The 22923-nt window shown below is 47.4% G+C and overlaps 1 protein-coding gene across 1 annotated transcript; it reads right to left on the bottom strand.

Annotated features, from left to right (window-relative positions):
* Positions 1 to 13219: 13219 nt before the first annotated feature.
* Positions 13220 to 15552, bottom strand: LOC147986872 (uncharacterized). Its single transcript, XM_087542181.1, has 4 exons — positions 15475 to 15552; positions 13626 to 15390; positions 13477 to 13505; positions 13220 to 13381 (listed from the first exon to the last, which is right to left on the bottom strand). The coding sequence occupies exons 1-4, from the start codon at positions 15550 to 15552 to the stop codon at positions 13220 to 13222; spliced, it is 2034 nt and encodes a 677-aa protein (XP_087398307.1).
* Between the last annotated feature and the right edge of the window lie 7371 nt (positions 15553 to 22923).

Consider the following 22923-nt stretch of genomic DNA (forward strand, 5'->3'; position numbering starts at 1 on the left):
TACTTGAACAAGCACCACACTTATGATTAACCTCTATTGCAAGCATCCGCAACTACAACAAAAGTATTAAGGTAAACCTAACCATAGCATGAAACATATGGATCCAAATCAGCCCCTTACGAAGCAACGCATAAACTAGGGTTTAAGCTTCTGTCACTCTAGCAACCCATCATCTACTTATTACTTCCCAATGCCTTCCTCTAGGCCCAAATAATGGTGAAGTGTTATGTAGTCGACGTTCACATAACACCACTAGAGGCTAGACAACATACATCTTATCAAAATATCAAACGAATACCAAATTCACATGACTACTAATAGCAAGACTTCTCCCTTGTCCTCAGGAACAAACGTAATTACTCACAAAGCATATTCATGTTCATAATCAGAGGGGTAATAATATGCATAAAGGATCTGAACATATGATCTTCCACCAAATAAACCAACTAGCATCAACTACAAGGAGTAATCAACACTACTAGCAACCTACTAGCACCAATCCCGGACTTTGAGACAAGAATTGGATACAAGAGATGAACTAGGGTTTGGAGATGAGATGGTGCTGGTGAAGATGTTGATGGAGATTGCCCTCTCCAGATGAGAGGAGCGTTGGTGATGACGATGGTGATGATTTCCCCCTCCCGGAGGGAAGTTTCCCCGGCAGAACAGCTCTGCCGGAGCTCTAGATTGGTTCCACCTCGGTTCTGCCTCGTGGCGGCGGAGTCTCGTACCGAAAGGTTGCTTCCTATTTTTTCTCATCGAAAGACTTCATATAGGAGAAGATGGACGTCGGAGACCCACCAGGGGGCGCGCCTTGGTAGGGGGGCGCGCCCCCCACCCTTGTGAGCAGGGTGTGGGCCCCCTGGACTTCATCTTTGGCGAGGATTTTTCTTTATTTATTTTAAGATATTCCGTGGAGTTTCAGGACTTTTGGTGTTGCACAGAATAGGTCTCTAATATTTGCTCCTTTTCCAGCCCCAGAATTCCAGCTGCCGGCATTCTCCCTCTTTATGTAAACCTTGTAAAATAAGAGAGAATAGCCATAAGTATTGTGACATAACGTGTAATAACAGCCCATAATGCAATAAATATCGATATAAAAGCATGATGCAAAATGGACGTATCAGCCAACTGCATCCAATTAGGCCCATTCGGGGATTCTCTTGCGTATTTTTCTGTTTTTTGTTTTGATTTAATTTAGGCGGTTAATCATAACACTGAAACTTTTTGTGGAAGCTAATTGAATTATTCCAGAGCCAAACAATTAAGGTTAGAATTCTTTTGGAGTTGTTAATTAATCCAATTCAAATACACCGTGATTTAAATCAAGGACCAAAATGTCATGGAAAATGTGCCTCAGCTCTGGTAGAGGTTTACACATGGTGCCAAAATAAATGAACATTTTTAAGAACATTACATTGAGAAAAAAATATTTTTTCTAAAAAAATGAATGGTCGAAAATGCACAAAAAGTTGGTGCGGCTGGGGACTCGAACCCAGGACCGCGTGGGTTTGTGGTGTTTAGGGCTGCGCTGGTAACTGCTAGGACAGATGGCAAAACTTTGACATGGGTAGGGAAGGAAGGTATACATAGTGAGACTGTGAAATTTGTCAAAAGAAAATAGTGAGACCGTGAATGTTTGCACACGCGTGAGAGTGGTTTTCCTTTGTTTTGCACTGAAATTTTGGAGGGTTGGAAGGTTGAAAACGTATGTTTGCACTACCACATGATTTTGGTTAGAGTGGCACTTGGTTTAGGGTTAGAGTGGCACTTGGTTTAGGGTTTAAAGGGAATAAATTTGCATGTTAGTTCATGACTTTTTTTTGAATGAAAAGAGAGGGCTTCTCACCCCCTTTGATTTTCATTAATGAAAACCACAAGTTCTCGAACTTCACGACTTGGTTTAGGGAAGAAATGATATGTTTGAGCACGAACATTTTTAACACACATAATAAACCCTAATAACTTACATAAGATGCAAGACACCGTACCATTACAATAATAAGTTCATGAACAGTTCACGGACACATGACGAAACATGACACGACACGACACGACATAGAAAAGCAACAAAATAAAAAATGAAACATGACGAGCTTGACTCCGGGCTTGAACATCTTCTTCTTGACCTCCTTCTTCCACCTTGGCCGCGCGCGCCCCTTCAACACCATCTTCATCTTCACACCTCCTCCTCCTCGTCGTAGGGAAGGGAGTGCATCTGGCCTAGAGTGGGGAAGATGCTCTCGTAGTTGATGTAGATTTTGTAGACGGTGAAGAAGATGGCCTCGCAGCCGCACCAAAAGACTTGGCCGAGGAGCTCGCGCGCGTCAAACGGGTTGGTGAAGGTGACCGTGAGCAGTAGGAGGATGCCGCCACGGTCACGAATCTCGTTGAGGCTGAACATCCTCGGCGAGCCCCGTGGGAGGTGGGCATAGCCAGCTCTGAGGAAGGCGCGGGTGAGTTCGAGGGAACCCCTCCACCTTGAAATAGCCCACACAGGGAGCTCCCTCTCCACGAGCATGCCCGGTGGGTAGCGCAGCTCCGGCACGACAGGCGGACGGTTGAAGGTCGGACCGTTGAACTGCATCTTCACTTGGTCTCACTTGGGGAGGGCTCAGTCGCTTGGGTGTTTGAAATTGGAGAGAATGGATCGGATCTGGCTTGTGGGTGGGTGAGGGAGTCCTGGATTAGGGGGTGTTCGGGTAGCCGGACTATACCTTCAGCCGGACTCCAGGACTATGAAGATACAAGATTGAAGACTTTGTCCCGTGTCCGGATGGGACTTTCCTTGGCGTGGAAGGAAAGCTTGGCGATGCGTATATTCAAGATCTCCTACCATTGTAACCGACTTTGTGTAACCCTAACCCTCTCCAGTGTCTATATAAACCGGAGGGTTTTAGTCCATAGGACAACTTCATCATACAACAATCATACCATAGGCTAGCTTCTAGGGTTTAGCCTCCTTGATCTCGTGGTAGATCTACTCTTGTACTACCCATATCATCAATATTAATCAAGCAGGACGTAGGGTTTTACCTCCATCAAGAGGGCCCGAACCTGGGTAAAACATCGTGTTCCTTGCCTCCTGTTACCATCCGGCCTAGACGCACAGTTCAGGACCCCCTACCCGAGATCCGCCGGTTTTGACACCGACATTGGTTCTTTCATTGAGTTCCTCTGTGTCGTCGCTTTTAGGCCCGATGGCTCCTTCGATCATCAACAACGATGTAGTCCAGGGTGAGACTTTTCTCCCCGGACAGATCTTCGTCTTCGGCGGCTTCGCACTGCGGGCCAATTCGCTTGGCTGCCTTGAGCAGATCGAAAGCTACGCCCCTGGCCATCAGGTCAGGTTTGGAAGCCTAAACTACACGGCTGACATCCGCGGGGACTTGATCTTCGACGGATTCGAGCCACAGCCAAGCGCGCTGCACTGTCTCGATGGGCATGAAATAGCTCTGCCGCCGAACAGCGCCTTGGGGGCCGCACACGCATCAGTTCCGACCATTGATTTGGAGCCTACTGCGCCGATCGAGGATCAGTGGTTGGACGCTGCCTCAGGGGCTGCGATCTCAGAGGCGATCGAGCCGAACTCCAGCCCCGCACTCCGCATGGCCCGTGACTCCGAGGAGCCGGATTCCTCTCCGAACTCCGAGCCCCCCCGCGCCCCTGCCGATCGAATCCGATTGGGCGCCGATAATGGAGTTCACCGCCGCGGACATCTTTCAGCACTCGCCCTTCGGCGACATCCTGAATTCTCTAAAGTCTCTCTCTTTATCAGGAGAGCCCTAGCCGGACTACGGTCAGCAAGGTTGGGATACGGATGATGAAGAAATTCAAAACCGACCCACCACCCACTTCGTAGCCACTGTCGACGACTTAACCGACATGCTTTACTTTGACTCCGAAGACATCGACGGCATGGACGACGATGCAGGAGACGAACAAGAACCAGCACCTGTAGGGCGCTGGAAGGCCACCTCGTCATATGCCATATATATGGTGGACACTCCAAAGGATGGAGATGGCGATGGAACAGCGGGGGACGATACCTCTAAGAAACAGCCCAAGCGTCGGCGTCAGCGGCGCCGCTCTAAATCCCACCAAAGCAAAAATGGTGATTCCGGCACGGGAGATAATACTACTCCGGACAGCGCCGAAGAACACTCCCTCCAGCAAGATTCAGCACAGGAGGACACAGAAGCCAGCCCTCACGAGAGGGCGGCGGACCAAGAGGTTGAGGACGATAATTATACGCCTCCCTCCGAAGACGAGGCAAGCCTCGACGACGACGAGTTCGTCGTGCTAGAGGATCTCGCCAAACAAGAGTGTTTTACACGCAGGCTTATGGCCACGGCAAGCAGCCTCAAGAAAAAGCAGCAACAGCTTAGAGCTGATCAGGATTTGCTAGCTGACAGATGGACTGAAGTCCTTGCGGCCAAAGAGTATGAACTCGAACGCCCCTCCAAGAGTTACCCAAAGCGCAGGCTGCTACCCCGACTAGACGAGGAAGCACCTACATCACCAGCGCATGACATGGCCGACTGGCCACCTCGTGGCCATGACAGAGAGGCCTCTTGGCCCTCCGCTCAAGCCATGCCCCGACGACGCGTCAAGCATACTAAGGCACGGGAAAATGCGCCCGACCTGCGCGACATACTGGAGGACAAGGCAAGGCAAACAAGATCGATCTACGGATCGCGCAGGCGCCCCACAGCACGTGACGGTGATCGTCACTCCGGATGCAATAAATCCGGCCAGGCCGAACTCAACAGACAAAGCTCCTTCGAGCTGCATCGTGATATAGCCCAATATAGAGGCGCCACACACCCACTATGCTTCACAGATGAAGTAATGGATCATAAAATCCCTGAGGGCTTCAAACCCATAAACATCGAATCGTACGATGGCACAACAGATCCTGCGGTATGGATCGAGGATTATCTCCTTCATATCCACATGGCCCGCGGTGATGATCTACACGCCATCAAATACCTCCCACTCAAACTTAAGGGACCGGCCCGGCATTGGCTTAACAGCTTGCCAGCAGACTCAATCGGTTCTTGGGAGGACCTGGAAGCCGCATTCCTTGACAACTTCCAAGGCACTTATGTGCGACCATCGGACGTCGATGACCTAAGCCACATAATTCAACAGCCAGAGGAATCGGCCAGGCAATTCTGGACACGGTTCCTAACAAAGAAAAACCAGATAGTCGACTGTCCGGACGCAGAGGCCTTAGCGGCCTTCAAGCATAATATCCGTGACGAGTGGCTTTCCCGGCACCTGGGACAGGAAAAGCCGAAATCTATGGCAGCCCTCACGACACTCATGACCCGCTTTTGCGCGGGAGAAGACAGCTGGCTAGCTCGTAGCAACAATTTAACCAAGAACCCTGGTAATTCGAATACCAAAGACAAAAGCGACAGGTCGCGTCGGAACAAACAAAAGCGCCGCGTTAACAGCGATAGCAACGAGGATACGGCAGTTAATGCCAGATTCCGAGGCTACAAATCCGGTCAACGGAAAAAGCCATTCAAAAGAAATACTCAGGGCCTGTCCAGTTTGGACCGAATACTCGACCTCCTGTGCCAGATACATGGCACCCCCGAAAAGCCAGCCAATCACACCAACAAGGACTGTTGGGTGTTTAAGCAGGCAGGCAAGCTAAGAGCCGAAAACAAAGACAAGGGGCTGCATAGCGACGACGAGGAGGAGCCCAGGCCGCCGAACAACAGTGGACAGAAGGGATTTCCCCCGCAAGTGCGGACGGTGAACATGATATACGCAACCCACATCCCCAAGAGGGAGCGGAAGCGTGCGTTACAGGGACGTATATGCGATAGAGCCAGTCGCCCCAAAGTTCAACCCATGGTCCTCCTGCCCGATCACCTTTGATCGAAGGGACCACCCCACTAGCATCCGCCACGGCGGCTTCGCCACATTGTTTCTAGACCCAATCATTGACGGATTTCATCTCACAAGAGTCCTCATGGACGGCGGCAGCAGCCTGAACCTGCTTTACCAGGATACAGTGCGAAAAATGGGCATAGATCCCTCGAGGATCAAGCCCACCAAAACGACCTTTAAAGGCGTCATACCAGGTGTAGAAGCCAACTGTACAGGCTCAGTCACACTGGAAGTGGTCTTCAGATCTCCAGATAACTTCCGAAGCGAGGAGTTAATCTTCGACATAGTCCCGTTCCGCAGTGGCTATCACGCACTGCTCGGGCGAACCGCATTCACAAAATTCAACGTGGTACCGCACTATGCATACCTCAAGCTCAAGATGCCAGGCCCTAGAGGAGTAATCACGGTCAATGGGAACACTGAACGCTCCCTCCGAACGGAGGAGCACACGGCAGCGCTCGCAGCAGAAGTACAAGGCAGCCTCTCTAGGAAGTTCTCCAGTTCGGCCTTCAAAAAGCCAGACACTGTCAAGCGCACCCGGAGTACCCTACAACAAGACCGCCTGGCACGTTCTGAGCTAGCGTAGCAATGCGGCCCCAACCCTAGCCCTCGCGATATAGCGAAACCAGTGCTTCGTGTACATAACTACGCTCTTGAAACACCATGGGCACAGGGGAAGGGGCACTATCACGGCACGCCCGAAATACGGCTTAAACCACACCAGGGAGATTCCTTTTTTCTTTTTTTTCTCTTACTCTCAGGACTCCATACTTCGGATGACCCATTCGGCAATTCAACTACTGCACAAATGATGCAAGATCCAGGAAAGCAAACAAGCCGCGCCGCATTATGGAACTCCCAGGTGGTCTCTATTGCGAGGAGTATACCTGTTTTTTAATACAATTCCGCGGCCTGCCCCTGGCCAGGACATGTTAAATAGTCCAATTTCTTTTGCTTATCGCACTATTTGTATCATTCCGCTTTCATAGAAACCTTTCTATAAACAATGCATAGCTTTTTGTCTATTTTTGCATTATCCTCTTTTTATATATATGTTTATTAATAACATGTCGCATCCGTACACTGTGGTATGGCAAAATACGCCAGGGGCTTCAGTACCCATCTATATGGCGTGAGAAGTCCGTACACTTTCACAAGTGCGGCACCCCGAACTTATAGCACTATATTCATCGGCTCCGAATCATGATTTGGGTCAATGGTTGGGTTTGCCCGGCTCCTATGTTTTGGTGCCTTACGTTCCGCTATATCGTCTAAGGTAGCACAAGGAGAACTACTGCGATTGTGCCCCAGTTGAGCTGGGCTGAGCACCTCAGTAGAGAAAGCTAAAACCGACTGTCATGATGAGGCGAGAGACCGGTCGCTGTTCGAGAGGTTTTTCGAGTCCTTAAAGGCTTATGCCGCTTCGAGCGAGGAACCGGCTTTGTCCGGCCAAGGCGTGGATAGCGCCCCGAACTCGGTCTTCCGAATACTAGGGGCTTCGCCAAAATTTAAAATTATAGAGTTCTATGGCTAAGTGAGAGTGTTCAAGCATTATAGTCCGATTGCCTTGTTCGTTGTGCTGAGCGCCTCCCTCGACGGACCCAATCATGGGAAAAAGAGTGCTCAGGTTTATCCCGAACACCCCAGCACTAGTGGCATGGGGGCAGAAGCCGACGATTGGCCATCTCTCAATTTTTTGATAAACGGCCGCACAGAAAGTAATATTTTAAATTCAAGCATTGCTTAGCGCATATGAACAAGTTTTCAGCGCACAGGATAACACAAGCGAGTTCATTCAAAAATTACATCCATGGTACATTCATCCGCCATAAGGCGGGCGCCAGCCAAAACATCCTTGTAATAGTTCTCGGGCTTGCGATGCTCCTTCCCCGGCGGCGGCCCGTCCCTCACAAGCTTCTCACCGTCCAGCTTTCCCCAGTGCACCTTTGCACGGGCAAGAGCCCTACGGGCACCTTCGATGCAGACGGAGCGCTTGATGACCTCGAGCCTTGGACAAGCCTCCACCAGCCGCCGCACCAGTCCAAAGTAGCTCCCAGGCAGGGCCTCTCCAGGCCACAGCCGAACTATGAAGCCCTTAAGGGCCTGTTCGGCCGCCTTGTGGAGCTCGACCAGCTGCTTCAGCTGGTCGCTCAAGGGCACAGGGTGTCCGGCCTCAGCGTACTGAGACCAGAACACCTTCTCCGTCGAGCTGCCTTCCTCGACTCGGTAGAATGCGGCGGCATCGGATACGCTGCGAGGAAGATCTGCGAATGCCCCTGGAGAGCTCCGGATTCGGGTAAGTAACAAGTAGTTTACTTTTATATGCCTGCTTTGCATAGAGAATGCCTTACCCGCCGCTATCTTTTTCACCGCATCCAATTCCTGGAGGGACTTCTGGGCTTCGGCCTTGGCAGATTTGGCAGTTTTAAGGGCCGCAGCAAGCTCGGACGCTCGCGTCTTCAAGTCGAGCTCCAAACTCTCATGTTTTTTCATGAGAGCCTGAAGCTCTTGCTGCACCTCGCCGACCTGCGCCTCAAATTTCTCCCGCTCGGTGCACTCTGTGGCCGCTCTCTTCTTGGCCTCGGACAGCGCCTGCTTGAGGGTCGCCACCTCAGCTGTGGCCCCTACAATAAGCAGTATACTCCTGTCATTTTTTGCAATTGTGTCTTCTTATAGGCATTTTTTCTATAAGGTATCTCTTACCTTCTTTCTCCTCGAGCTGCCGTTTGGCAAGGCCGAGCTCTTGCTCGGTCCGCTCGAGGCCCTGCTTCAGGGCATCCACCTCCGTAGTCTGTGCGGCGGTGGCCAGCAGTGAAGCCTGCATACGTATATGACTCCTTTTTAGTTAGACTCCTGCGATATTTAATAGATCCTCTATTCGGCTTTTCTTTCCGAACGCCAAACAGAGCATCAGGGGCTACTGTTATTCGGTAATATTTTTACATATTTTTACTTACCTCGAAGCCTGTTAGAAGGCTAGCACAAGCTTCAGTCAGTCCACTTTTGGCGGACTAAACCTTCTGGACCACCGTCCTCATAATGGTACGGTGCTCCTCGTCGATGGAGGCGCCCTTAAGCACCTCCAGCAGATTGTCCGGCGCCTCCGGTTGGGTGAAGGACACCGGCTCAATAGGCTTGCTCCTCTTGGCAGGAGTTCGCCTGCCGCGGTCCGGAACCATTGATGATTCCCGCGCGGTGTCCGGCTTAAAGCCGGACTTGGAGCCCTGGGGGGTCTTGTCCCCTTTACTCCTGGAGTCCGGGAGGTCGCCTCGCGGCTCCTCCTGGACCACCTCCTCTTGCCCCGGAGCGTGTCGCGACGCCACTTCGACGTCATCCGCAGCACAGGGGGAGGCAGCGGGCAGAACTGAATTCACGTCCGATGAGTCCAGGGAACCGCTCGACGACTCGTCGAGCCCGTCCTTGGGCGGGCTGCATGATTATATTCGACATTAGGGAAAGCTGTGCAACAAAAGGAATATCATGAGTTACTCTGGTATCCGAACACTTACGATTTCGCCGGACGCTTGGCCCTGTCCGGCCACTCCTCTTCGTCCTCGTCGGTGTCGGGGGCGTAGTCCGGCGGAGGGGTTTTCCTCTTCTTGGACCCTTCGGCCCCCCTACTAGGGCGGCCTTCCTCTTCTTTCCTCCCCCCGCTGGAGGGGGAGAGGTCTCTTCTTCCTCCTCCTCGTCTTCACGGGAGGAGTGCGTCTCAGACTCATCGGACGACGAGTCCGACACCACCATATGCCGGGAACTCTTTCGAGTCCTCGTGGCCTTCTTCTTCTTGGCCTTCTTCTCCGGCACCACATAAGGTGCCGGAACCAGCAGCTTCACTAGGAGAGCAGGGGCTGGGTCTTCGGGCAAGGGAGCTGGATAGTTAATCAGTCCGGACTTCGCCTGCCAATCCTGTCAAAGGTGAGGGAGTTTAGATCCCGCATAGAGTCAAACTATGAAGAAAACTTAACATCCTGTAAAAGATGAAAATATTTTACCTCGCCAGCAGGACGTTGCGAGCTGAATCCGCAGTCTTCGGAGGCGGATGTGGGAGCCTCGGCGCCTTTGGTTAGCCCCTTCCAGACATCTTCGTGCGTCGTGTCGAAGAGCCTGCTCAAAGTTCGGTGCTACGCCGGGTTGAACTCCCACAAATTGAAGTCCCGTTCTTGACACGGAAGGATCCGGCGGACGAGCATGACCTGGACTACGTTGACAAGCTTGAGCTGCTTGTTCACCAGGGACTGGATGCATTTTTGCAGTCCGGTCACCTCTTCTTCGTCGCCCCACGACAAGCCCGTCTCCTTCCAGGACGTGAGCCGCGTAGGGGGTCCGGATCGGAATTCAGGGGCCGCGATCCACTTCGGATCGCGTGGCTCGGTGATGTAAAACCACCCTGACTGCCACCCCTTCAAGGTATCCATAAAGGAGCCCTCGAGCCATAGGACGTTGGCTATTTTGCCCGCCATGGCACCTCCGCACTCCACCTGGTTGCCGCGCACCACCTTTGGCTTGATGTTGAAGGTCTTGAGCCAGAGGCCGAAATGGGGGCGGATACAGAGGAAAGCCTCGCACACGACGATAAACACCGAGATATTGAGGATGAAGTTTGGGGCCAGATCGTGGAAATCTAGGCCATAGTAGAACATGAGCCCGCGGACAAATGGGTGGAGAGGAAAACCCAGTCCGCGGAGGAAGTGGGGAAGAAATACTACCCTCTCATGGGGCCTTGGGGTGGGGAGAAGCTGCCCCTCCTCAGGAAGCCGGTGCGATGTCTTTGGACAGGTATCCGGCCTTCCTTAGCCTTTTGACATGGCCCTCCGTGACGGAGGAGACCATCCACTTGCCTCCTGCTCCGGACATTGTTGGAGAAGGTTGAGGTAGGAAGTGCGGGCTTGGGCGCTGGAGCTCGGGTGCGCAGAAGATGGATAGGCAAAGGAGGAAGAAGGCGTAGGTAAAAAGGTGGATCCTTATCCCCTTATATGAGCGGATGCGACTATGCGTCCCCACCATCCTATTAAAACTCGCTTGCCTCCCAAGTGCCGTGATAAATGGCGCGGTTGGGTTACCCATGTCCGTATTGATGAGAATCTCGTAAATGGGGGACACGATCTCTGCTTTGACAAGACGTGCCAAGGAAACCGCCTCGCAAAACACGCTGAGGTGGAAAAGTGAAAATGATTCGAATAAAGGCTTGGCCGTAGTGTGATGTCACGCTGCTGTGTTAATATTATTCTCTCTGTGGCAATACGTCGAAACTTATTTTGCTGAGCCGGACACTACTCTTGGTGTTTACAAACTTTTATGAAGAATTTGGAGGAGGAACCCGTCTTGCAATGTCGAAGACAATCTACGCGTCGGACTCGTCGTCATTGAAGCCTGGTTCAGGGGCTACTGAGGGAGTCCTGGATTAGGGGGTGTTCGGGTAGCCGGACTATACCTTCAGCCGAACTCTAGGACTATGAAGATACAAGATTGAAGACTTCATCCCGTGTCCGGATGGGACTTTCCTTGGCGTGGAAGGCAAGCTTGGCGATGCGGATATTCAAGATCTCCTACCATTGTAACCGACTTTGTGTAACCCTAACCCTCTCCGGTGTCTATATAAACCGGAGGGTTTTAGTCCGTAGGACAACTTCATCATACAACAATCATACCATAGGCTAGCTTCTAGGGTTTAGCCTCCTTGATCTCGTGGTAGATCTACTCTTGTACTACTCATATCATCAATATTAATCAAGCAAGACGTAGGGTTTTACCTCCATCAAGAGGGCCCGAACCTGGGTAAAACATCGTGTTCCTTGCCTCCTGTTACCATCCGGCCTAGACGCACAGTTCGGGACCCCCTACCCGAGATCCGCCGGTTTTGACACCGACAGTGGGAGAGGAAGAGAGGCACCCCATTTATAGGCATGTGGGTGGGAGAGGAAGAGAGAAAGGATGAGAATGGTGCGTGTGTGAATCCGGGCGCGTGTGTGTATCCGTTACGTTTTGCACTCTTAAATTTTTGCACGGAAACGATGCATGGGTTCATGCGTGCATCTGAATCACTACATAGCTTTTTGGCCGGGCGGTTCATCTGTCTCACTGTCCTGAACCACCTAGCTCGCCTCACTAGCCTAGCTCGCCTAGCGCGCCTCGCTCGCCTCGCTCGCATGCATGCACGTCGCCGCCTCCCACGCATGCAAACCCACATCGCCTCCTCCCATGCATGCAAGGCCTGGAAAGGCTGAGACGGGCTATTTACTGCGGTCTCAGGCCCAGACAACGAGACGGCCCAACGGTCCATCCAGCGCGCCCGGTATTTATTAAAAAAATAATTTCCCAGCCAATCAGATTGCATCTCGTGGATCGCCCCCCTCCTCCCCACAGATTCCTTCTAGAAGGGTTAGATCGACGGCCCTTAATCGCCGCTAGGGTTAGATGAACGGTCCTTGTTCAGCGCTAGGTTTAGCGGGGGTTTGTGAGGGGTTTGGAGCAGTCAAAGCTATGTTTGACCATATTTCAAATGAGCATAATAAATTAAATAAAAATCAGAAAAATAAAAACCCGCGCACATAGTTTTCTTATGTCATATACTAACAATTTAAGTTGATAAACAAGGTTTACATACATTTAAACAATAAGTTCATGTGTATTGTGTGATATCTCGAGTATCTCAAACTCTCTTGTATGAAGTGAAGAGAAGTGTTTTGGGGAAATGAACATGAAAAATTCAAAAAACTCACCACAGCTTCATTTTGGAGTAACTAAGAAGGATCCAGGCTTAATTTTTCATTTTGATGTTTTACACTTGTTTAAATCTTGGTCAAAGTTAAGTTTGACTAAAATTCAAATGAGCAAAACAAATTAAAAAATAAAAAAAATGAAAAAAAACCAGCGCACATAGTCTGTATATATAGAATATATGTGTAGGAAAGTAATTTGGCTGATTTAGACAAGGTCAAAAAAAACCTTGCTTACAAATGAGGTCGTTTACCCTACCTTTGGACCCCTCTTTTTAGCACATTTTTCATGAAAATTTCAGAAACCTCACCACATCTTCATTTTGGATTGACTAAGAAGGATCCAGGCTTAATTTTTCATTTTGATGTTTTAGACTTGTTTAAATCTTGGTCAAAGTTAGGTTTGATCAGAATTCAAATGAGAAAAACAAAATTCAAAAAATCAAAAAAAAGGAAAAAACCATGTGCTCATTCAAACATCATCCAACAGATTTAAACATCCTGGCAAACATACTTCTAACATAGGTCCAACATCACCCAACAAAAATACAATATGTCAAGTGATAAATGTTTCATAATACAACATCATCCTTTATTCATAATGTTTCATAATTATTCATATATAGCGTTGGGGCTTCTGTCTGTTCCTTGAGCTTCTTGCCATCACTTTCCTCCTCGTGCACCTTGTGCTCATTGCTTCTTCTCTTCTCCTCTTGGTTGTCGGTACCTTGCGCGTCTTCTTCAAACCTATCATAGAGCTGTGCAAAACATAAAAGGTAATGAGATCATGTCAAGTGATAAATGTACAATAGTATTTGACCCTTGCAAGATTTACATACCTAGCAGAACTCACAACAACAGAAGGTTGGTCACCATTTGGAGCTGCACTTAGATCGTCATTTAGAGCCTCACTTGGATCACCATGATCACCATTTGGAGCCTCACTTGGATCACCATGATCACTATTTGGAGCCTCACTTGGATCACCATTTGGAGCCTCACTTGAATCATTATTTTGAGGATATTTTGGATCATCGTCAAAATCATGCGGCTGTTGACCATCATCATTTGGAACCTCGTCAAAATCCTCATCTGGTGCAACCGACTGTTGACCATCATTTTCATCATCTGTTGAGGCAACCGGCTGCTGACCAACATTTTCATCGAAGCCTTCATCGAAACTCTCTCCAAACGCCGGATCTACTGTGCTATCACAATACTTACCGAAATGACCAGACCCACCACACCTTGTGCACTTACGCTTCGTCGCTCCAAGTCCAGCTCCTTCGCTGCGAGGTCTGATTCGACTCTTCCTTGGTCTACCTGCTGCTCTCTTCAGAACTGGAGCGCAAAGCTTGAATCCAGGGTCCACCATGTCCCATTGTTGTTTTCCCTCCATAGCAGGCAAGGCATAAGCATATATGGCTTTGAACCTTGCAACAGAGTAGTAATCATGTACATACTGATGTATGTTCCCTGCTGGACCTGGGAGAGAAGTGATGAAAAACAAGGCATGAATGCATGGCAACCCAGTTATCTGCCATTGCCTACAACTGCAAGTTCTAACTTCTAAATCCACTGGATATCTCCATTCCCTCTTCTCTTTATCCAAATATGATATCTCTGTTGTGGTACCCGAGCAAAGAGCCATGTTCATTTCCAAGCCTATTGTCTTCTGCTTCAATTCATTCATCACGGCAGGGATGATAATGTGGCCCATGAATTTTGCCTCGGCTATTCCTGCATGATAATGAAATTTCTGCATGTATTCTATCCTTATCCTGTCAAGCAAATCCACCACATAATGATCCTTTAGTTTCCGGATCGTTGAGTTGAAAGACTCTGCTAGATTATTGTGCACATATTCAACTTTGCTCACTTTACTGAATTGTCTTCTGGCCCATAACTTGGAGTGGTGTGTTTCCAAGTATTCTTTCACTTTGGGATTCATGTATAACTGCCTCAAGTGGTAGTTGTGCTTCTTCACACTGCAAGTCAAAGATGCTGGCCATAAATTGTCGGTATACACCTTTCCTTTGAATTTCTTCATGAAATTTGCAGCAAGGTGACGCATGCATTCCCTATACTCTACTCCAAGGAACACATTGTCCACGACCACTTCTAAACCTTTGCAGCCATCTATATGAATGACCAACCCATTGGGATGTGCAATAGCCCGGCGCAGATTATGCAAAAACCAAGTCCAGCTCTCCTCAGACTCTGTCTCCAGCACACCGTAGGCAACCAGAAATACAAAACTGTGTGCATCAACTGCACAAGCTGCTACTAACTGTCCTTTAAACCTCCCTGTGAGAAAAGTGACATCAATAGCCAAATAAGGCCGGCAGCCTGCCAAAAAACCCCGGCGACAAGCCTCAAAGCAGACAAAAACCCTCCTAAAGCATTCCTTCGTCTTTGTCACTCCCCTGAATGTGTACTCCACGGTGTGGTGATCAATATCTACAATACCACCTAGGCTTCTCCTCTCCACTTCACCTTTGAATGAATACAACAATTGAAAACTTTCCTGCCAGTTACCATAAATAGAATCCATAGCATGTTGTTTACCATTGAACAACCTCATGTATGGTAAATCTATCTTGAACTTATCTTTGATGTTCTTCTGCAATTCCTTTGGACCCACTTGCTGGTTTTCTTTCACCCACTTCTTTACTTCTTCTGCCACCCATCTTGACTTGGCTCTACGGATTGTATCCTTCCTAAGGGTTGATTCCTGGCATGTGTGCTTAAAAGGGTTCACTTTGACCTGAACATTAGTGCTATTTCGCATTTTAGATGCAAGCAGCCTCCATGGACAACCCTCAGTCGGACAGTGCACTCTGTAACGTACTTGATCACTCTTGTCAACTTTGAAAGTACGTTCTACCTTGATGCAGTATGTCACAAGTGCATTTCTACACTCATTCATGGATGCAAAAACTGTACCTTCTTCCATATAAGGGTTCAAAGGGTCCCATTCAACAGCTGCAAGGTCTTCGTCCTCACCCACCGCGTCATCATCCACACGAACTGCATTGTGAGCCTCATCTTGGTTTTCAGCCCGAGGTGCCCGTCATAAATTCTGAATAACATCAGAATATAGCTTCTCTTCATCAACCCCAGAATTGTAGTCATCAGGCTCCACTTCAAGGGGGACCCTACTGCTGTTGCCCACACTTGTCGAGCCACCACGTCGCCGTGCACCAACCAAACTGTTCTGGCTAGAGATGCCATTATGACGACTTGGTTCTCCCCGAGATGTTGCACCCGGCATCCTAGGTCCAAATGCCTGCTCAAGCACATCAACTTGCAGCCTCACATGAAAATTATCTTTCTCTTTATGGCTAAGAAACATGGTAGCTAGCTCTTCATCATTACTAACTGTCACCCATTTCTTTTCCCCATCATAGTATTTGTATACCACTTCATCAAGCAAACCCCAAGGATATTGGCTACAAATTACCTCCCCAAATTGTCTAAAACTCCAATTACTAGCCATTGGCAACCGATAATCAAAACCTCCTTGGTATTTCTTCTTATCCTTTGCATCGAACATGTACCGGTCCCTTCTAATGTGCACCATGAAAGCAAACCGCAACTCCATCCTAACCGGCGAAAAACGGAGACACAATGAGCACACTAATTGAGCAAACCTACTCGAATCGAGTGTTCAAATGCACAACTAAGCTCAATCTAAACAAGAGGCGAGACTTACCCCTCGGGAACCCAGTCGTGGACGCGGCGGATCTCCGGCCTGATGTCTGCCTCGCCAAATACTCCGGGGTCGTCGCTACTCGCCATTTCGCCCTAGGGTTCTTCCTCCTAGTTCAAATAGATCCAGCAGCCCCCCTCCCCCCACCTATGAGTGTTCCGGCCGGGCGCATGAAAGGAGGCCGCGCCGCGGGTCGAGCAGGTGGCGGCCGCCCCACCCGTGGTGTCGCAGGAAGGTGGTGGGCGTCGCAGGTAGCCGTGGAGCATAGGCACAGGACGGTAGCGGCGGAGCAGGCCGTGCAGCTGGTGGCGGGGCAGGTGCTGGCCGCGGCGCAGGTGGAGGCGGCCGCGATGCAGGACAGCCGGTCGGCGGATGGGCAGAGTGAGCTAGAATCCTACGAATGATTTGGGAATTTAGTTGCACGGGCCTACATGTTAGCTCCGGACCCGCGTCCACGCGGTCTCACGTGTAAGCTCTGGACCCACAACCACTAACGCTGGCAGACGGAATGGACTCAAATATGGCCGTTTGGCCTCGTCATAGTTGCTGTGCATGGACTAGGGGAAAACTGAGCACAATTCCCATCTGAGGGCAAAACTGAGCACATGGACACCATTGAGGGCAAAAGGATAATTAACCCTACATGATAAATGTTTTCATATTACACGATGAACAGAGTTTAAATATATGCTAAACGATTTTTAATACATGGTTTTATATACATGACGAGCATTTTTTACTACAGGATGAACATTTAAAAATATTGGATGAACATTTTTGTAAAATACATGGTAAATTTTTTAAAATATGCGTTGAATATTTTTAGTAGATGGTTAACATCTCTGAAATACAGTATTAATTTTTTCACACATCATAATATTTTTTTAAACGCAATGAACTTTTTAAAATACACAATTAAAATTTATTAATACATGGTCAACATTTTTAGTATACAATCAACACTATGAAAATACACACTAAATATTTTCTAAATACTCAATGCATTCTTTTATACATGAAAACCATTTTATAATGCTAGCACAATACTCATGCATTGCAACGGGACTATAAAATATGAGGAATTAGCTCACTGTTCATGTGTTTCGGGCTGGGCCGGGCTTGGGTTTTTGAAGTCGGGCTCGACAAAGCCCGGTGCGACGAATTCCCAGATTTAGTCTTCATGATCTTGAAAATGTTTAGAAGACATGTATACAAGTCGGATGTTCTACCAAAAACCGAGATCAACAATTGTGGGGTTTTTCCCAGGGAAAATGGAGTTTTATTCAAGATTTATAGAGTTACAATCACGAGGCACTAGATCGTCAATACAAAGTGGGATATGTTTAAGCCACACCACTGTGGTACTTTTTGTGCGATTATATTTTTGCGAAATGATGTGCTACACTAGCAGTAACAAATGCAGGTTACTACTAGTACACCATTCACCTGAGATAGGTAATGGCACAAAAAAGTATACCCAATATAATATGCCAACTAGATAAGTATGGTAGACAACCTCTTGAGGTAGAACTCCTAACTATGGAGGCGAAGATATCACTTGCACATCAAAGTTAGAGCATCTACGACCAGACTTTGTAAATCTGGTCCTTCAAACACCCGCTAACGTGACTGGGCGTATCCACAGGTAGTGACCGGTCAGTCTCAAATTAGTCATTTTCCATCCGCCTCTCTCATATTTTATTTTTTACATCCAAACAAAGCATGCAAAAGAAATCCTACCTACTACATCTATATACTACCCTAGCCACTCTTCGTTATCGGAGATGTCCACGACAACGGTGTCGGGCGCTGGCTGGACGGGCGGGTAGGAGGGCTCCAGCTCATCCTCCTCCTGCTTGACCTCATCCATGTAGGCGAGCATCTCTGCCTCCTCCGTGGCCTGCTGCGCCTCCATCTCCTGCCGGCGATGGCGTCTGGCCTATGCAGCTAACTCCAACAGAAGAGAATCGAGGATGGCCAGCTGCTCCGCCTGCAGATCCCCATCGCCAGTGTCCCTCACATCCTCCTTCTCCTCCCCCTCCTCCTCCACTCCCCCTCCAACTTCTACTCCGGACCCACTGCATCCAGAGGTAGCCCCGCGATGATCCGGGCTTCGCGCCTAGCCCGGATTTGCTCAAGGAGCTCGACCTGGCGCTCCGGCGTCGGAAATGGCTCGCTCCTCACCCGGTGGCGTGGGGGCATGGCTACTAGACGGACGGGTGGAGTGGAGAGTGGCGGCGGTGGCGGCGGACAGGAGAAGGAAAATGTGGATTGATGGTAGGGTTTCAGTGCTGCCGGTCGACTTAAATAGCCGGGCTAGGCACTATGCGGCCCGTTGAAGCTGCGCCACGTGGCGCTACCAATCCGACGGAGGAGACGAGCTTCGGACCGCCTGGTTTCAGGGAGTTTTTGACTAGGACCCTTCGTCGGTCCGACGTGACGGGCATGCCTGGGCGCCCTCATATCCACCCCATATTTGGGCTGGATATAAGGGGTACCAATCAGTCAGGGCATTTGAGGCCGTTTTAAGCTTCCGTCTAGGTCAAAAAAATATGACCGATCAGTGACCGGATGGCGATCGTAATCGGTTGTCATTACATGATCTCAAGGATACAATAATCATTTTATTTTTTTCGGGTGAATACAATAACCATTCTTCAAACAGAAGCCAAGCCAGCACACACACCGGTCAGTGGCGTGATGTGTGCGTGCGTGCGTCAGTGCCGACGCAGGCAGGATGTCGTCCTTTGAAAAGAACAGCGTAAACATTGATTACAAGCAACATATTTTTTGAGCTCCATCGAGCTTGACAGCGAAAAAAAAGAGTTTTGCTACTCAGTTAGCTAAGTTTTAGTTATGTCTCATTTACATGTGATGTGACCATCCGGTTACAATGCCTTCGTGTTTTTTTTAAATCTGCTTGTTTGTTGTCATAGGCTTGTCCAGCGACTCAGGCTGCCTGTTTATCTACAATTTGTTTGTCGCTTGGATGTTGCCATGTTGGACTGGAATTTTTTTTCCTCGCAAAAAAAAAGAGAGTATGTCTTTGTTTTGTCTGCAGGACGAGCTGTTTTAGTTGTTGCTTCCTCCCATCCTCTCTCATTTCCTTTTTGACAATGGCGATTTATTTTACTTTTGTTTATTTTTATTTATTTTTTCAAGAAAAACTTTCGGTCTATTCATCAACTATCAAGGTAGCACAAAGACCATCGGAAGTAAAAAAATACATGCAGGTCCGTAGACCACCTAGCGACGACTACAAGCACTAGAAGGAGCCGTCGCCGTCTCGTAATCCCGAGCAGGACACAAACTCTCATAAAACTTGAAGGAACATCTAAAAACGGAGCCCTCCCGCCGGCAAGGGCCGAGATCCACCACGCTATCATGGCCCTAAGGCCACCGAAGACGAGGCGGATCGGCACCAACGTCGGTGGGAGTCGGAGAAACCCTAGGCTTTTGGAGGGAGGAGGCTTGGCTCCTACAAATTAATCATTGCAGACACATCACAATCATTTACCTATAGCTCAATTGGCTCGATCAACTCACGGGAAACACTTTGGACTCATGGACTTTTTTGTGTCGTCTAAGGATATATAATTCTTACTTAGATGAGATTTAGTTTTGTTACATACCGAACTAGTTTTGAATTTGGGTCGTAACAACATGTTTATAAAGGGAATTTACAACTGCAAGTTCTTAACTGGGGCAACTGCAAGTTTTCAAGTCGGGTTGTTGTGGAGTTGCATGTCTACCATTAGACACGTAACTGGAAGCGTTGTAGACTGCAACTGTATGTACCACAATGGGACTGCAACTGGGGCATAGGGGATTGTTGGGCCTGTTGCATGTTCACCACTAGACACGAAAACGTAAGTGTTGTAACGCATCCGCAACTTGTATGGCCACTACAACCTCAACTGGGGACTAGAGGGGGTTGTTCGACAGTTGCATGTCCAACACTAGACATGCAACTAAAGATGTTGTAACCTGATTGTAATTGCATTGACTACGATGTGACTGTGACTAGGGCTGGAGGGGGTTGTCTGCCAGTTGCAAGCCCACCACTAGACACACAACTGTAAATGTTGTAACAATCACAACTTGTATAGCTACAATGTGACTTCAACTAGGGACTAGAAGGGTTGTTGGACCAGTTGCATGTCCACCACAGACATGCAACTGTAGGCATTGTAACCCGGCCGACTGCAACTACACAGTCACAATGCGACTACAATTAGGGTGGTAATGGCATGTCCACCACTAGACATGCCACTCCAAGCGTTGTAACCCGATATCAATTACATGGGCACAAAGCGACTGTAACTGGGATAGGGAGGGGGCTGGCAATCAGTTGGATGCCCATCACTAGACATGCAAGCGTTGTAATCCAACTGCCACTGCACGGGGCATAAAGTGACTACAACTGGTGTCTGGAAGGGATTGTCGAGTTCCGTTGCATGTTGAGCACTAGATATGCAACTGCAAGTGTTCTAAATTGACTGCAACTACACGTATGCAAAGAGACCACAACTGGTTCGGCTCAACTTGTATTCTCGTCATTAGACATGCACTGTCGCTATTGTAACTTGGTTGCAACTACATGGACACAAAGGGACTGCAACTGTCACTTTTTTTAAATGGAGTCACAACTACATATTTTCAAGGGAGGACGCAACCACAATTTTCAAATGGGATCGCAACCACAAGTTTTCAAATGGGGTTGCAACTGCATTTTTTTCAACATTCGCACCTACAAGATTTCAAATGGATATCGCACCTACATGTTTAAAAGGGGTCGCAACTGTAGATTTTCAATGGGGTCGCAACCACATGTTTCCAAGGTGTCAACTGCAAGACATTTTTTTAGCTGATGGCTACTACTGTATTTTAATTAACGACAATTTCCAAGTCAATGAACATATTTCTCAAACTTGTGAACACTTTTAAATTCACATTTAAAAAAATCCCAATTTTTTAGAACTCCTGAATAGTTTTAAAAATTCATGAAGATTTCTATACATTTGGGGTAAAAAAGAGAGTACAATTTGTACATTTCATTTGAAAACTATGAGTATTCTAATTTAGATTATATGCTGGTACAATCATTAGCCGCATCTATCCTCCCAAAAACAACGTGCAACTGCTTTGATGCAGGCTTGTGGTAGAGCGTGCATGTGCATGCAGGGAGCCCCTATGTCTCGCTTAAGACGAGACCTACGGAAGCCTCGTATGAAGGGCAGGGCAATGTGGGCCGGCCCGGGAGACCACAGCCTTGCTTTTCCGCGTCCTTTACATTTTCATTTTCATTTTTTATTTCTTTTAATTTTAGGAACTTTATAATATTCTAAATAAATATCTTATAAAATACAATACATACAACATTTGAAAAAAATGTTAACGAAGCATTTGAAAAATGTAATATGTGTATAGAGAAAATGTTTCTCATGTATATGAAAAATGTATACATAAAATATACATTGTGTATGAAAAAAATTGGTCACATATTTAAAAAATGTTAATCAAGAATTTTAGAAAATTTAAACAAGTATTTGAAAATGTTAATCAAGCATTTAAAAAATGTTAAATGTGCATTGAAAAAATGTTGAGCATGTATTTAAAAAATATTAGCCAAGCATTTGAAAAACAAATGTGTATAGAAAGATGTTGGCCATGTATTCGAAAAATATTAATCTTGTATTTGAAAAATGTTAACCAAACATTTGAAAAAATGTTATATGTATATGTAAAAATTGTTGATCATGTATTAAAAAATGTTCATATTGTATTTTAAAACTGTTCGTATATTATTAAACTTTATTAGATATAATATATATATACATATATATATAGTGTATGGAAAAAATTAGACATCAAAAAATATTAATCATGTATTTAAAAATGTTAAACATGTACAATATTTCTGATGAATACGGAAAATGTTGAATTTGTACTGAAAACGCGGTTAACATGTGATGAACAAGCCCGAAAGCAATTTTGGTAAAAAAAACCAATGCAAAATGAAGAGCCAAAAAACGCAGTGAAAACGTGAGAGAAACAAAAAAAACAATGAAATATCAGAAAAATAGTAAAATCATGAAAAAAAAACAAAGAAAACAGTGAAAGAAACGAACAAAACAAAGGAAAAACCAGTAAACCGAGAAAGAAAGCAAAGGAATCCGAAAGAAAAAAGAAAAATAACGGAAAAACATTAACATAACCAATACGTGAAAGCGAGCGATCAAACAAAGCTAACGAACGAGCACCTAAGTTAATAGGCTGACCCTATATGTGGGAGCATTCAGGCGAGATAAATGTTATACTCGCTATAAGCACGATATATCGTTCGTGTGTGCATGCATGCGTGTCGACCCATGGTGCGTGTGGGTGTGGTAGATGTGTGTGTATTAGTCTCATGTACATGTCGAGAGCTTCTACATTTTTTTGTCAAACAACCTCAAAGCCCATTGAATAATCTGAACAACAACAACAACCAACAACAGAAGCATTGGACGTTTAATGACTATCAATTTTTTATCCCAAAGGCTAGGATCCGTGTTACCATACTAAACCTTTCTGTCACCGTTGTTT

Source organism: Triticum urartu, chromosome 2A (assembly GCF_056163025.1).
Source record: "Triticum urartu cultivar PI428250 chromosome 2A, HENAU_Tu73, whole genome shotgun sequence".
NCBI classification, from domain to species: domain Eukaryota; kingdom Viridiplantae; phylum Streptophyta; class Magnoliopsida; order Poales; family Poaceae; genus Triticum; species Triticum urartu.

Bases quoted from the DNA above. Each gene is read 5' to 3' on its own strand.
- LOC147986872 (XM_087542181.1), bottom strand. From the start codon at position 15,552: ATGAATGAGTGTAGAAATGCACTTGTGACATACTGCATCAAGGTAGAA. The intron at 15,391-15,474 runs GTACGTTACAGA...ACTAATGTTCAG, and splicing joins AAGTTGACAAGAGTGATCAA to GTCAAAGTGAACCCTTTTAA. The intron at 13,382-13,476 runs GTGAGTTCTGCT...TGTTTTGCACAG, and splicing joins GTGACCAACCTTCTGTTGTT to CTCTATGATAGGTTTGAAGA.